The sequence below is a fragment of the Centrocercus urophasianus genome, unplaced genomic scaffold, assembly GCF_019232065.1.
Source record: "Centrocercus urophasianus isolate 14NV4802_14NV808 unplaced genomic scaffold, USGS_Curo_1.0 seq_21, whole genome shotgun sequence".
NCBI classification, from domain to species: Eukaryota; Metazoa; Chordata; class Aves; order Galliformes; family Phasianidae; genus Centrocercus; species Centrocercus urophasianus.
The window spans coordinates 7,309,114-7,324,806 of NW_024884767.1; the positions used below are offsets into that span (position 1 = coordinate 7,309,114).

Below are 15,693 nucleotides of genomic sequence, written 5' to 3' on the forward strand. Positions count from 1 at the left end.
ATTAGATGCATTTATTTTCTGTATCTGTTGATATGCACTTTTTCAACGACTCTCTTTAAATTTATGAGTATCAATCCATTTAAGAATGCTAAATATATAAGATAATATAAGATATATAAGCTAAATATAAAGAATGCATAATTAATCACAGAAGTCCTTGATAAACCAAAGACAAACAGTTTTCAGAAAGGAAAGAATCATTCTCTCATGCTCACCTTTTCAAGTAGCTTACCTATCTTCCCAATTAAGTGGAGAATAGTTTGAGACCAATGCTGACAAAAGGAAGTATTACAAAAAGGTACATGCAAAGGCTCAAATACCATGGTTTGCAAGTAGAACTTTCCCTGCTCCGAAATCTGTGCTAAGGCATACTGCTTTAAGCATAAGAGAAAACTATGAAGTTCCTCTGCAAGAACTTTCACCACCGCCTATAGGTGCTTATTCTGTATACGAAAAAATGCAAAACTAAGTTGAGTATCAGAAAGAATACTCTTAGTTGACATGTAAAACATACAACATGCGCAAAAATTATTTGGATACCAACACAAATAAGTGAACATGACCAAGAAAGATAAGGCCTAAGAAATGTAGAAGTGCTTGATACAACTCACATCCGTCATCCTTCAAGTTTTCATTATTAGAAATAATAACTACAATCTTACCTCTCACTGATCACTATGGCAACCTGCCACATTGCAAGAGTCTAAAGTAATGGGACCATTCCTATTGAAAGCCTTAAGTAAGCAATAATAATACTTAAAAGGCAATGTCCTTAGATTTGCTTAGCCTCTGGGCTCAGGAAATCCAGGGCCTGACAACATATACTCATCACTGGATTATTGCCAAACCAGTATCTTAAATACAATGCATATTTTAACCAAGCTATGCAATTTTTGAGTAGTTAATAAAGCTGGCAATTGAAAAGAAAAAAAAAAGTAAAAAAAAGGAAACCCTTTTTATTTCTGTATTAAAGAAAGAAACGTGTTCAGAAATGCATGTGATATCTACCTAACAGTCCTAAAAGTACACTATAAAACTTTCAATTAGACTTGAGCTGCCTAAGCTCAACTACATCAGTCTAAATTGTATCATTATCACAAGTATGCCCTCTACTACAAACTGAATCACAACTGTCATATATCACCTTGTATCACCTGTCACATGTCAAGAAATTTTACCCAAACCTATGTGTCTACTGAGGCTGCTATAACTAGCTTCCTGGTCTGTGAGGACTTCAGCTTCTGATTTGATGACTTCAGAGGCACCTAAGTTTATTGATCAGGATGATATCCACAAACTGCATCCAAACATAGCCCTAAACGCGTGTGCTTAGTGCTGTGCAAGAAACGATAAGACCATCACCTGGCACTCACACATTACAGCATGCTCTCAGCATGACTGAAACCAGTACTTGCGATTCTGAGTAATCCTATGACCTTAGTGGGACTAATCACTATTATGTCTGGCACTGTTCGTAGGAATTCATAAAATGAGTAGGCAGTAAAACCAGTAAAGTACACCTTCCCAGTGACTGAAATCAAACCTGGAGTAAACCTCAATAAGAAGTAAAACAAATTTCATTAATCCACTCTGCTACTGTAATGTCACGTGTTTTTTGAACTCTATTTGTAGACTTCTAAAGGCTCCTAAAATTACGGAAATAAAGTGCTAATTTAAATAATCCTCACAGTCATTTAGAAAAGAAATCAGCCTGTATTTTGATGGACCATTCTCACTCTTTTCTCCCCTTTATTCATTACAGATTCATACTCCCAGAGAATTACACCCAGAAGGTATTGCACTTCATACTGTAAGCTCCTGCTTAAAAAAATTAAAGAACTACTTATCTTTTGAAGCTTCTCACTTTATTTATTATACCACAGATTGCAACCAGTTTGACAGATATCCATTCTGTGCAATGCTGTATTGCATTTAATGTTTCAGCAGTCAGCAAGACCAGAGTGCAAACTGAGATTGTTGCACTTAGATCTACATAAATTATTTTACTTTATTCAATCAGAAGTGAGTCCCTCACATCGAACATTATAATCACAGGAAGCCCTTGGCTTCATTATCAGGAGTGCAGAAGGATGGGAATTGGAACAACCTTTTTTTCTCTTTAAGGATATGCAATACACTTTTTTTACTATAAAAAAGACTTAAGTAGTGACAATGTTGAATTGCTTCTCAAAATACTTAGAAAATAAAAACAGCAAAACCCCAAACTATTTTATCCTATTTTATCTTCTGACTCGTTTTCCTCAAGCAGCTACAGCACCACATTATCTAACAGTTCTGTTGTGTTTTGGAAAGTTTGAGAAATGACTGTTTCACAAATTCAAAGACCACTGTATTTCCACATTCCTAGATAAGCAGGCTTGTTATGCTCTACTTAATTAGCAAGCACAAAAGATGTTAGGTAACTTGCAAACACTTAAACACTGATGTTGTATGCTTAAAGAAATCTAAGTAGTGCATTCATTTCAGAGATGCATGTTGCTGCAGCCCATCTTCCAGGCTTGAGGTGATGTAAAGTTTCTATACAGGCTCTATATGACATCAACTCCAGCGGGCAACAGGTCCAGCCAAACCAACAAAGTGAGTTTCACCTCCAGTTCAACTCCCAGAGTAACACTTTTTCTCACCACAGATTGAATGATGCCACCAATTCAAATGCTAGTATCTTATAGAAGACAATATATAAATGTGTAAATGACATATAAATGCACAAAAAGAAATTTTAACTGAATGTTAGAGCTCCCACATTGCAATACAAGATTATCTGTATTTATGGTCAACTTAAACATGCGTGTCTCCTTTCAAGAGTCTCTGAGGAACAGATTTGTCCAACAGAATGTTTTGTTTCCTGGTAGACTGTCTTCCCAATAAAAATATTCCCAGCCATTCTTGAAAACAAGAACGTCAACTTGACATTATTGAAATTCAGTGCTTACTTTCTGGCTCCACTTGTAATCAAATTATTTCCCTTGATCAATAGCTATCAGAGCTAAAATTTGTATTTCTTGTTTATCATGCTTTGTACAACTTAAACTCTGATGTTCTTTGATTACAAAACTCTCCAGAAGAACACGTCAGCTATATATAATGTAAAAAAAGAGAGACTGTTGTAAGCAGACATAAGGCAACACCCATATTTTATGCAGTAAAATAATTCCCTGCTTTAGGTGTGAAAAAACACCTATGCATAGTTATTAATATTATGCCATTCTGTTTTCAATCTTTGAGAAATCAGCTTGTAGTAAACAAAATTTAAAAAAATAATCAAACCATCAGTCATCATGCAATGATTCTTTTTTTCCTAGTCAGAGCTGCCATGGACTCTTAGAAGTAACCACCACGGATGCAATTGCTTTCCAGAGTAGATTCAAGCCAAGAAGCATATGGCAGATCTACTTGTCCTCTCAAAAACCTCCTGCAATTCATAAAGATTAACTTACAAGGACTGCAGACAGCATGGGGCTAGATCCCCATCAACCCTGCGGAGATGCTTCCACTCCATCTATAAAAAGCACACATTGATTGAAATTCAAAGTCACAGATCATTTCCTAATTTCATTTTTTAACATTTTCTCAAAAGAAAAGAAACCATGTGGCAGATTAAATATAGATTAGAATCTAACATTTATCTGTCATTGATCAGTCTACTAGTTATATAAACTGGTAGAAACCAGCTCCAGCATATGCTAGACTATGAATTGTTTTTAAGCAGGTCGCCAGTAGACTATCAGTTTTATTCTGACTAAGTATTTGTCTGTCAGTCAAATTACAAAATCAAAATGGAACTACATGCAGAAAGACTAATAAAAATGTTTTGGACAGTCTAAAGATTTAATAATAGATTTCAATTCCAGTTCTATTTCAAAAAGCCAAGCTCATAGGCCATAATTTCACAAAGTTCAACCAACTTTAAGTTGGTTATGAAAGCTGAAATATCGTTTGAATATTTCATTGGTTATTAAGGTTCTTCCCTAACACGGGCCATGCCTGTCCAAGTGTGTCCCCGCAGTCAAAAAAATGCCTTTATTTTGGGGAAAGAGAAGACAAGACACCCAGTTCACGACTCTGGGGGGCAGTGCCACTCATGCAGACGCTAATGTCACTAATGTTGTTCCAAGATCCCTGCCAGCCAGCTGCCTGCAACAGAGCAGTCAGTCTGACCTTTGGCCAGAAGGAGAAATGGCTCAATAGCATGAGAAGCTGCCTTATCTAATGGATTAAGCACAGGACCCAAGCCAAATGCCAGCTTTGACAAGGACTTGCTCTGTGGGCCTTAGCTGAGTCAGTTAACCTTTCCTAGTTTTCCATCTTTAAAGTGGAAATGATAATTCCTCTTCAGCAATGTTGCTGCAATCATGCTGTGGTGGTCTGATTTCAAAAATGCTGAAGGCATCTTACCAAGCAGTTCAGTGCAGTGACACAACCACTCTCAACTCGTTTCCACAGAATATTTAAAGAAAAGCAGAAATATGTTAATAATTACAAATATTTTTCCTGGATATTTAACTCTAAAAGGTAGTATTAATAAAAAATGTCTTTTAAATTCTAATTTTGTCATTAGTAACTTAAAACTGCTTCTTTCAGTAGTGAAAAAAAAAAAGGTAGTTTCGCAGTACATTATATTGGACTAATGTCTTCAGGTAAATGACACAGCATCAGGTGAGATTTTATCTACCCCAGAGTGGTGCCTATCTAATAGATTTAATTATTTTGTGAAGATAATTCAAGTTATATTAAATTCCAAATGCACTAATCGACAGAGCAAATTGCTTTTGGAAACATATTTCCAAAGGGTCTCTGAATTTATTCCTTCTATTTTATATGTACAGGCTTCCATACCTTTTTGAATTTAACATTTGTGTACATCATTCTGACATTTGCTAGCATTTGAGGAACAATTTCCAAGACTATTTTTGCACGCAACATATTAGGACATTTTAGTAGAACAGATTTTAGAAAAATCATTTACATTCTGCACGTTTAGCCGTCTTGGTGTCTTCATTCTACTTTCAAATATTTCAATCAAAATTTTAACATGGGATTTACTTAGAAAGAAGGCTGAATATCATTTTCATACAAAGAAAATAAGACTCACTTTCTATGCCTGCTTCTTTTCTTCAAAGGTGGCGAAACCTGAAATGCTTTTGACTGCAAACATAAAAATCACTGAGCTCTTCGATAAAATCTGTCTCAAATATCAGGTTCTGAAATCTCAGTACCTCCCAAAAAATGCAGACATCAGACTAATAACAAGGTCAGAAATACAAATAAATTAACTTCTAATGAAGACTGGAGACACAGTAATCAAAGTGTTAAAAATTCATTTCATGCACATCTCATTTGCCTCTTAGCTGATATTTATCACATAATTCTGTGAGAAAGTAGAGGCCTAAGATGCTCCAGATAAATGTCTCAATTAATTGTACAGAGGTAGCCCTCTTTGAGCTGAACCAGAGCTGTGAGCTCTTTATTAAAAGCACTATTCTGTAGCCTGTAACCTTGTTCCTTGACTCCTCTCTAGTTTCCAATTTAAACAAGTCCCCATGCGGCCCGCTCTAAAGGGCTTTGTCTCCCTGTCATTGTTAAGAGAGCCGAGGCATCCTGGAAGTGTGAAATCAGACCTCATGAGCTGAACGGTTCCCCAGGGAACGCCGGACCGCGCAGAAGGTCAAAGTCATGGGCTGGACCATCTGAAAGCGTCTGATCGCCAGTCTGTGACACAGCAAGCAGGGTGGGGGTGGGCAAGGGGCAGGCAAGGGGGCTAGAATGGAACATGTCTTAATTAAAGCCCAAAGACAGCAAAACAAACTGTTTTCCAGGCTGACTGTCACAAGGAGCTCAGATTTTGCTCTGCTAATGAATCTGAGTTGCTAACTATTATTCTTCAAAATAATAGGACTTGTACTGACGTTGATAAAACCTGTAGCACATCTTTTCCCACCATGCTTCCTTCTCATCATTAACAATGTGGAGCTTTTGATTTTATTTCACATAAGGAAAAGAATAAATGTATATGACACAATAAAGGAGATGCAAAAAACTTTTTAAACAGATTATGTATTAATTTCAAAAGTCAACTGACATGATGAATCCGCTACATATTTTATGGCATTATCAGAATACTTTCTAATTTAAAATTTCTTCATTATAACCATATATGAAATTATGCCAGGCTGTATGTCTTCCGGAGGACCAATAAAAGAGCAAGGGGAGAGGAAAAAGTACAACTCCTTTTATCCACGTTTATAGGAAGAAAACAGCCTGGCATCAAATAGCTTCAACACAAAAGCTTCCTTCTCAGGAAGAGAAGAAAATGTAAATAAGTACAGTCAATAATTTAATTCCGTTTGTTAGATTATAGTTTCAAAACAAAAGCCATATAAGAATATTTACATTTTATACAAATGAACACCTACTGCAACCAGGATTTCCAACAGAACATCTTTTGTTTGGATGGCAGCCCTTGCATTATGTTTTAACATTAGAAAGAATGATCTTGAGGTACAATTTTCCGGATATAACATCCTGATAAACTGAACAGCACTCTTCAAGGCCCTGGTCCTGCCAGAGGCCCTGTGTTTCAACTCTCTCGGAAACCAGGGAAAGGCTTCAGGCACCCATCAGGCACCCATCAGGCACCCATCAGGAACCTCTCATCCTTCCACGGTAATCTGTTTCTCAGGAAAGTCTTTACAGGTAGGCTGGGAGAGAGGACGCTCACTTGGTATTTTTCTCATATATTTTTCAAACCCATTAATGACACCCTTATACAGCACTCCATTTGCAGACTGCTAGTCACCATTTTCTCACCTGTCCACATCTAAACACAGAAATTTCAGTCTGCTGTGGCATCTTTTTCAAGTCGTTTGTGTATACCTGGGAGCTGAAAACTGAGACCTTAACCGGTATCCTTAATCTCTTTTTCCTCTTTCTTATTTTCCTCTCTCCCCCTCTCATTCTCCCTCTCTTTTTTAAAGATTTGTATTAACCTTAATGATTTGAATTGCACTGTCCAGCGCTGACACGGAAAAAGAAAACTACCATCAACTATCAACAGTTTATTAGAGCCTTAGCTGAAGTGACCTACTGTAGTAGTGTTCAGCTAAACAAGGCTATGGGCTTTCTCTCTAAAGAAGAAGAAATGATGGTTTCATTAAAAAGTAATTTGTGCTTTTTAGTCATTCATTCAATAGGAACCTCAATTGTTCTTTATTCATACAGAGTTAATACAGTATTACAATGCTTCTCAATGAATGTATGGTAACAAAAGAAGAAATTCACATTTTTAAAGGAATCTGTGCTTATGCTTAATGATGGAATATTATGAATTTTGAAAATCCATTCAAATCCAAACTAGCAAATGTTTGTTCACTACTTCATATGAAAAGATTTCTGAAAGTGAAACAGGATATGTGCAACAGAAAGGAAACAAAGCAAAACATACAAGTACTATACAGGCGCTTCAGCTTTTCAGACTCAGAAGAAGGCAAAAAATAAACTGTGAAAAAAAGATGTATTAGGAAGAACAAACTATGCCTGAGCTTTCACTCACACAAACCAATCTTCAGTCACATAAGTCATATTACTAATGACAGCATTTTCTACGCCGACTAGTAATTATTGCTCAGTTTCATAAAGTAGAATGGCCAAGCTTTTTTTTGTAATTTTTGCAAACATTTTCTGACAGTCAGGAAACGACTACTTAGAATAATTTGTAAATATTCCTCCTCAAAGTTTAATCTGAAATCATCTGTACACATTCACACAAATTAATTTCATTAAAACCATTTGTCCTTCTTTCAAAATATCGAATACTATTATCTGAACTATGCAAGCATTTCTGTTGTGTCTGAATGCACAGCCTTCTTAAAAAGCATATAATGCATAATGCTAGTGAACAAAACACTCAGTACACCGGCAAGATATTGAGTGTTCTCTCCAGTCTTCCTCACTGTCATTCTAAATATAATACCTGGATATTTTTGGTAGCTCTCTACATCTTTAATTGAATAAAATGTATTTCCAAAAAATCTGTTCTACCAGCACAAATGACATGTTGATCTGGAAAAGTCGAAGACTGAACGAGGTCAGGGACTGAATTATCCCATTTGCCCCTGAATAACTTAATCTCTCTCTCTGTTCAGACCACATTGGATTATAAGGTCAAAGCAGAGTTAGGAATCTTTAGAAGCATTTCTCCAACCTCTCTGAAAATAGAATCTGTTATTTTGTGTGCCACAAATTGGAAGATCAGTTTCAGCAATAAAATGTTTATTCTGTTGCCTTATATAAGAAAATCTACTCAATTTGCACAAAACAATTAAAAAGTGATTATCTTGCTATGTATCTCTATCTGTTCATGTAGCAGAACATTTATGTTTGAATTGCACTCAAACCAGATATATTAGGATAGTTTGCTTTTTACTTTCCTTTCTTTAAAAAAGTAAAGATGGCTATTTTCTGACACAGAAAACACTTTGCTTCACCCAACTTATGCAGTATGACTGTGATTCTACTTTCAGGATGCAACTTCGATATTTCCAAGGAAACATGATTGGTATGGCTGAAATAATTTTTTCTTTGTTTTAAAAATAAACAGGTTAAATTATCTCCCATCAATCCATAATTTAAAATAGAAAAAAATACATAATTTCCCTTCTTAAGCAGACCATCACAAGTTAAAGGAAACTTAACATTTGTTTGAAATACTTGAAACCAAAGAACAGCCTTGCTAAGTATCTGACAGGGAACAATTACTTTGGCAAAAACTTCAAAGTTGTATTCATATGTACCAATTTCTATTTGCCTTTTCTGTTGCATTTTTCTCTAATTTTGAATATTCTGTATTTTTGTATCCACTATAAAAAGAAATCTGGAATATGTATCTCAAGCAATTTTTTGCAGAACCTTCGTTGCAGAAAAATGCATATTTCAGCCTTCTCAGCAACAACCTATGTTAGACTCTGCTAGCATTAGGATGACTTGCTGCCTTGCTTACAAATTTTGTTTATACATCTGATGATTTTTTAATGAGGAGAAGGTGAGAAAGAGCAAGCAGACAATAAGAATTGCATAGCCTTCTGTTTCAAATATATTTTTTAATCTGTAAAAAGGCCCAGTATTGATATTTACAGCCACAGAAACTAAAGAAATCCTTGCCTGTAACATCAGCTGCCATCAATGCTTCTGCTCGAATGACTTTTACCTGAAGAAATCCCACATCTTTCATGTTATGAAACATTCTCATTGGACTCTGAAAAAAACAAAATAAAATAAAATTGTATAATTCTAGATTGCAAAATAAAATTAAAGCAATATTGATAGTATCTTCCCTCATTTAGGTGTAAGTCAGAATACTTCTAACAATCTCATACCTTTACATACTACTGTCTGAAGAACATGTAATTGTGCTTCTTTCATATTTTGCCATTTTAACATATCAATCAAAAACACAAATGAAAAATTATGAAATAATTAAACATACTAATTCTGCTGACTTAAACTCTTACTAGTGAACTGACCATCAGAATTATACTATGTATCAGGCTGTTAGCAAAATTAATACAAACTATACAAATACTCTGTCCTCTCCCTTGTTACTTCTGTGCAATCTGTGTTCATATTTTCCCTTTGATAGCTCCAGTGATATTAACAATGACTTGGGACCAATACTACTTTCATTGTACTTGATCATTATATGTAAGCCTGCATGCAGCATGTATGCACCAAGTAATATGAGCAAATACAAGAGAATATTCTAGCAACTTAATAATCCTTATTACAATCACAGGCAAAGAAGACTGAAAAACATAAACAAGAAAACAGTTCTATTTATATGGCAAAATGCTTTTACTATAAATCTTTTCTCCTACCATTAATTTCTTCAATATCCATATGTATTAAAATAAAAGGAAGAAAAAATGAAGAGTAGACAAACAATTGGATTTACACACCCTGTATTGTTTCAGAAATCTGCTTGGAAACTGTTTTATTTTTTCAAATGCCTAAGTGTAATAATCTGGGAATATTGCTGCACCTGAGTATGTTATGCCAAAATTTTTAACATCTGACTTTGAATATGATTTAAAAGTTGTTGAACTTCAAAAGCTGAAACACCAAATGGGATTTTGATTATGCAACCAATTAACAGCAAATTTTACATTATTGTTTACTTTCTTCATAACCTATGAGGGGAATCTACAATTACATTTTAAAGTACACTTTAAATCATATATTTCGTCAAATTTTTAAGTTTCTACAAGTCATGTAGATGAATGGTATCACCTATACTTATTTCTAAGCATTTTAACATCTAAAACATTGGAAAAGGCCACAGGCATGCTCTGCAATATTTTAATTAGTTATGTGAAGATACAGCAGCATTTGAAAGCTTTTCTACCTGCTGCTGTGGTCTAGATTCCTAGAATATGCAACCATTAGGTAAAGACGAGGTCAAAATTCTGAAATACATAATGAAGTCAAAACTGACTGTTAAGGAAAAACAGAATAACATCACTTATCTGAAAATCACAGCTGCTGCTTAAAGGTAGTATCAGATATTGCAAAAATTGGAATATGTTTATGCATAGATAACATACTCATTACAATGTTAGACATATAACACACATTCCTGTATTTCTGTTAATAAGACAATTGTAGCAGTCAGATTACTCCTTGATATTTATTTCACAAGCCCCATTTGACTACTTATTGTTTACAGTGAAGGTTTGACCTTGGTATCCTAAATCCAGTTAAGTGCAGTATCACACATGCAGAATACAAATATATACATGCATGCTATCACAGCATAATCGTTTACAGTTTCGAATTGTATTTATTATGTTTAACATCAGAAATAAGACATAAAACTACTGGTAGTCAGCTTCAATCTGCACACACTCAATCCTCTGCTTATGTGCTTACACACCAGCTGAGAGTGGCAGAAGTGGTGGTACAGATAGCAGTGCTGCAATTCAAAAGCATGCTGGCACTGGCACCATCTCTCACACCAATAATGATCAAGGTTTGGAAGCTTCTTATCAGGGCTCATACTGTAACAGATAATTCTGCTCTAATACCAAGATGGAAGTGAAAGGATTTACAAACAGGTTCCCATATTTTGCCTAAGTTTCTGAATAACCGAAACAAACAGCTAGCTTCAGGAAGAAAACAAAGCAAAAACCCAAACATGGATCAAGACAAACAACAACTGCTCCCCTTCAGCAAACTGTACCAAGGATTTCCCCAAGATTACACCCTGCAAAATGCACATTCTGCCAAAAAAAAAAAAAAAAAAAAAGCAAGCAAGAAGAAAAAAAAAAAGCACTGGTACTGTATTTCACTTTGCTACCCTAGTTAACATCCCACAATTATTTTTGAACTTTAGTTTTAGAGATTCAGTAACTTTAGTTTAATTTATCATAAGCCGCAATGGTTGAGACTAGTGAAATTGTATACAGTGCTACAGTAGACTCTGGAAGAAGCAAACAACTTTAATATATTACTTTAAATATGTAACTTTAAGTAACAATTTATCAGATGATACTCTGTCTTATTTACGATTAATGTTGAAGGCCTTAAAAACTGTATGGTTTCTGAAGCCTGGAATTTCCATAGCAGAGGAATCTGTGATTTGCAGTGAATCTTTTCAGCCTTCAATAGATGGGAAAAGATTGAAATGCTCTGGAGATGGGTCCTCTTTATTTTTTTAATGAAAGGCTGTATAATATATTTTCTGTATGGCTGCAGCAGCTGTCAGGGAGAGCATCTCAGTTCAGCTCTATTATGGGAGAAGCAATACCCCATCCTATGGCATCGAGATACACTGAGGGGCCAGTACTGATTGACAGCTTGTCACCATGACGTCTTATTCCATCTCTGTTATGGAGAAAATTAATGTCACACCACCAGCCTTATGACTCGCTGTCATCTTAGAACTGCTCACCTTTTATCAATGCTCTAAATAACATTTCAAGCCCATCGTCTCACGGTGGACAATCTGGTCAAGGGACATTAAATCGGATGACTGTGAAATGTCATAATAAAAATGGAATGCTAACAACTTCTTCTCTAAACTAGCTCCTCTGGTTTTTAAACTGTGACAAGGGGGACTGTGGGTTCAGCACACCCGTTCTGAAAAGGTCATACAATCTCTCTTGGTCCGTACCCATTAATGCGCCCCCTTCCTCACCCCAAAAGGAATTAATCTTTTCAGACAATTGTGGTAAAATAATGGTTCAAACAGTAATGCCTGTTTAATTTGTAAGGCTCTGATGTTCAGCTACAAATGGTTAAATGACAGTAATAGAGTCATTTTCCAAGGCTATTTGATCTGATGGTAAGGTCAGCTCATTAGCTGTTTTTGGCTGTGGAAAGGGTGCAAAATATATTTCTCCAATAGAATCTAGATTTTTTAAGAGAACAAAAAATAAGCCCCAAAATGCAGAGGCTGAGTGGAAATAGTTAATCTTGCTAATTGCAGATTCATTCATTTAATCTGCGCTGAAGATGATATATGAATAGTAAAGATAAATAAAAAATCAGTGAAAATAAACCATTCGAATTTTGTTAATCCTTGTCGTCTCTTTCTGCTGCTACCCATAGGTCATTTTAATAAAAGCTGCAATATTTTTCAAAAAGGATGCTGTAATTTTCAAAAACATACAATGAGAAGTTCTATTTACTGCGATATGCACGTCCTCCAAAAAAACCAAACCTTTTAAAACACATACATTACTGTAAATACAAGAAAAATGATACACATCCAGAACTGTGGGAGAAAAGATCCATCTTATGCTTTACACTGGGGAAAAAAAAAAAAAGAGTATTTATGAAAACTGATTAATAATTCAGTCATAACGTGTTGCTATATTGCTTTTAAACTATCAAAACCATCAGTATCACTTGACTCTCATCACATCTTCCCACAGCATAATCCACAGAAATATGGTATTGTTACATCTGGTAGCTAGAAGTATGTCACCTCAAAATCTATCCAGCATAAATTTATTATACTTCTAAAGATCTATTCTGACAACCAGAGGCTGTCTTGGTGGCTTCCCAAATATGAAATAGTTTGTTTAATTGCAATTATTTTTCAGAGATTTTGTGAAATACTTTAGTTCTCAGTTGGTTTAGGAATATTATGTTTAGCCTCACTAAGTCACCTCTATTAAACTGTGTTTATGATAACACTATTGGTGTATGAGTTGTACAAGCATTAGCAGACAGCTGATTCAGTGGAGATAGCCAGAATAAATTTGCTGAAGCGCACATCCTGCTAATCTGTTTGAAGAATATTGTACAGCATTAGTACTAGCACTTCACGTTATCTGCACAGACTGATAAGGTACATCTTTATTAAATTCAGCTGTTGAAAGGATGTCAGTCATGGAATAGGAATATTTTAAAATCTAAAAAAAAAAAAATTAAGCGGCTCTTTGTTAGTCAGAGCTTGGTTTAATGGCTGAGTGTCTAGAGAAGCCTTTCTAAACACCTGGCAGCATCGTACAATAAAAGCTTTGTAATTTTAAGTGGAAATAGGCTTCCCCCCCCCGCTCCTTCATAACTCCCCCTCCTTTTCTCTGTGTGTCGTGAGACAGTTACTTTTAGTGATTTAGGTATTAAGAAATGCTGGAGTAAGAGCTCCCCTCTCTGTTCCTTTGTTAAAACTGCAGAGCTGCGTAATGTGAGGATTCTGGGAAAAAAAAATAATTTGTTCCAGAACATTCTGAAATAGAAATACTGCTTGAAACAATTATATTGATGATACAAAATACAGCTTCCCTAACATACAGTTAAAATCTCATCCTATAGGCATTACAAATCAGTTAATGTAAGTACTCACTAGAAACTGCACAGCCACTAAATAACCCCTTCGTTATTTTGCGCTTGGTAAAAATGATCTGTAAGGCAATGAAATTAACTTCTTCATGTCATAAAGTCAATTAAAATAGCTGAAACACTATGTAAAAAATAGCTTACATTATACAAAAAATTTGCAGCCATTTTGAATGCAACATTTCAGCTGCAGTAATATTAATGACTAGTTTAAATGACTGTCATTGGTTGAACATGGTAAGGATGCATGGGATTAAGAGTTCTTTCTCTAATAGTTAGTATTTATATAAGCAAACATTTCACAGACAAAGATCAAAAGAGAACTCCATACATATCTCTTCAGTATTTCCTCTCGCTCCTTTGGGTCCTCCAAGGAGTTGACAGAGAGATCAGAGATGGTGACTGCCGCTGAGGCTGTCAGAGTGACCAGCAGCACCAGGCATCCTTCTCCCTCCTCCAGTGGCAACTCCAGTTTGTGAGTCTGTTCTTTACTTAGGGTTGACAGGTCAACCTGGCACCTAGAAACACATTTTTCATCAGTATATGGTTTTCATCTCATTAAACAATAGTATATTGGCTTACTTGCATTCAGCTGCACAAACAACAACAATAGCAACAATAACAACAACTGCAAATCAGTAGGAATTCCTTCTCAGCTTCTCAGAGGATTTCTCTTCATTTTCAGACTGTAGTGTTTGCCTTTTTTAAAAGCTATAGCTTGCTATGAGTATGAACATCAAATATACTAAAAAGAACATGTAGACACTAGAAGCAAGGTTATCTAAAATGCATTACTTGAGCCCAGACAAAGAGGATTTTAAAAATTCACATTCAGACACAGATTGTACTTTTTAATTATGATTCTTGTATAAACATAATATGCAAATTTTGGTACGAATATTTTTGATACCACTCATCTAGCAATAGTAAAAATTGCTTCTAACACAAATAAAAATAATAAAAAATAAAAAGATCCATGTGGGGACTTAATTGTGATGGAGTCAACATGACTGAACACAAAAAGCAGGACTAGAGCACCACCCAAAAGGCTCAACTCCTTTGCAGTAAGCTGTGCATGGGTCAGGGTCAGAGCTTCATGCAAGCATCCAGGATAAAATCTGATGCCACAAGCCCTTTATAGTAAGATGTCTCATGTTGTAATGAGCAAGGACTGCTTATAACTTCACAAACAATGTCTGAAGACAATCCTCTGTGCTTGATCCCTCTCTGAATAACCCTGGCTGCACAGGTTGTACCATGCACTGAATTAATGAAGAATGGCTCCATATGCGTCAGCCAGCAGCATAGCAGTTTTTGAAATATCTTCAGCAATAAGATATAGAACTATTAAAGTAAAAATGTTGTTCTTGCTAACAAGGAGCTGACCAAAAACTGTTTATTTAAAGCAGTACTGTAAACACTTTGTGAATACCTTTAGAAGTATTAATATTTTTATGTCCATACTTCATAAGTTTCAACTTTTTGAGATTGCGACTCTGAACGTGCCTAGAAATTCAATGCTTGTGCCACACATAATGCCATCCTGCCCTGTAAGGTAATTTCTGTGAAAAAGCACTGTTAGGAATATTTCTACCTTAAGTATCTTCTGTAACGTTTTGCAAATTCACTACTCTGAATAAAAACAAAACCAATATTTAAGTAAAGTTTATGAATTCATTCTATATTTAGTTAACCAACTGCATACTTTACTTGTAACAGTGATTATGCAATGTGACAAATACATGCTCTATATGCCACTCTCACTAAACTAATCATCTAGCAAACTCTTTCCATAACATGTCAATTGATTTTGAAGAGAAAGTTAACGTGGTGACC

The 15,693-nt window shown here is 35.3% G+C and overlaps 1 protein-coding gene across 6 annotated transcripts in view; it reads right to left on the reverse strand.

Moving 5' to 3' along the window:
• MCTP1 (multiple C2 and transmembrane domain containing 1) overlaps window positions 1–15,693 on the reverse strand; it is a 200,006-nt gene that overhangs the window by 103,130 nt on the left and 81,183 nt on the right. For all 6 annotated transcript variants that reach the window (XM_042822881.1, XM_042822882.1, XM_042822878.1 and 3 more), the window contains 2 exons: window positions 14,189–14,375; window positions 9,178–9,271 (listed from right to left, as the gene is read on the reverse strand). In XM_042822881.1, the coding sequence (XP_042678815.1) occupies window positions 9,178–9,271; window positions 14,189–14,375 (281 nt within the window). The remainder of the gene's footprint in view (window positions 1–9,177; window positions 9,272–14,188; window positions 14,376–15,693) is intronic.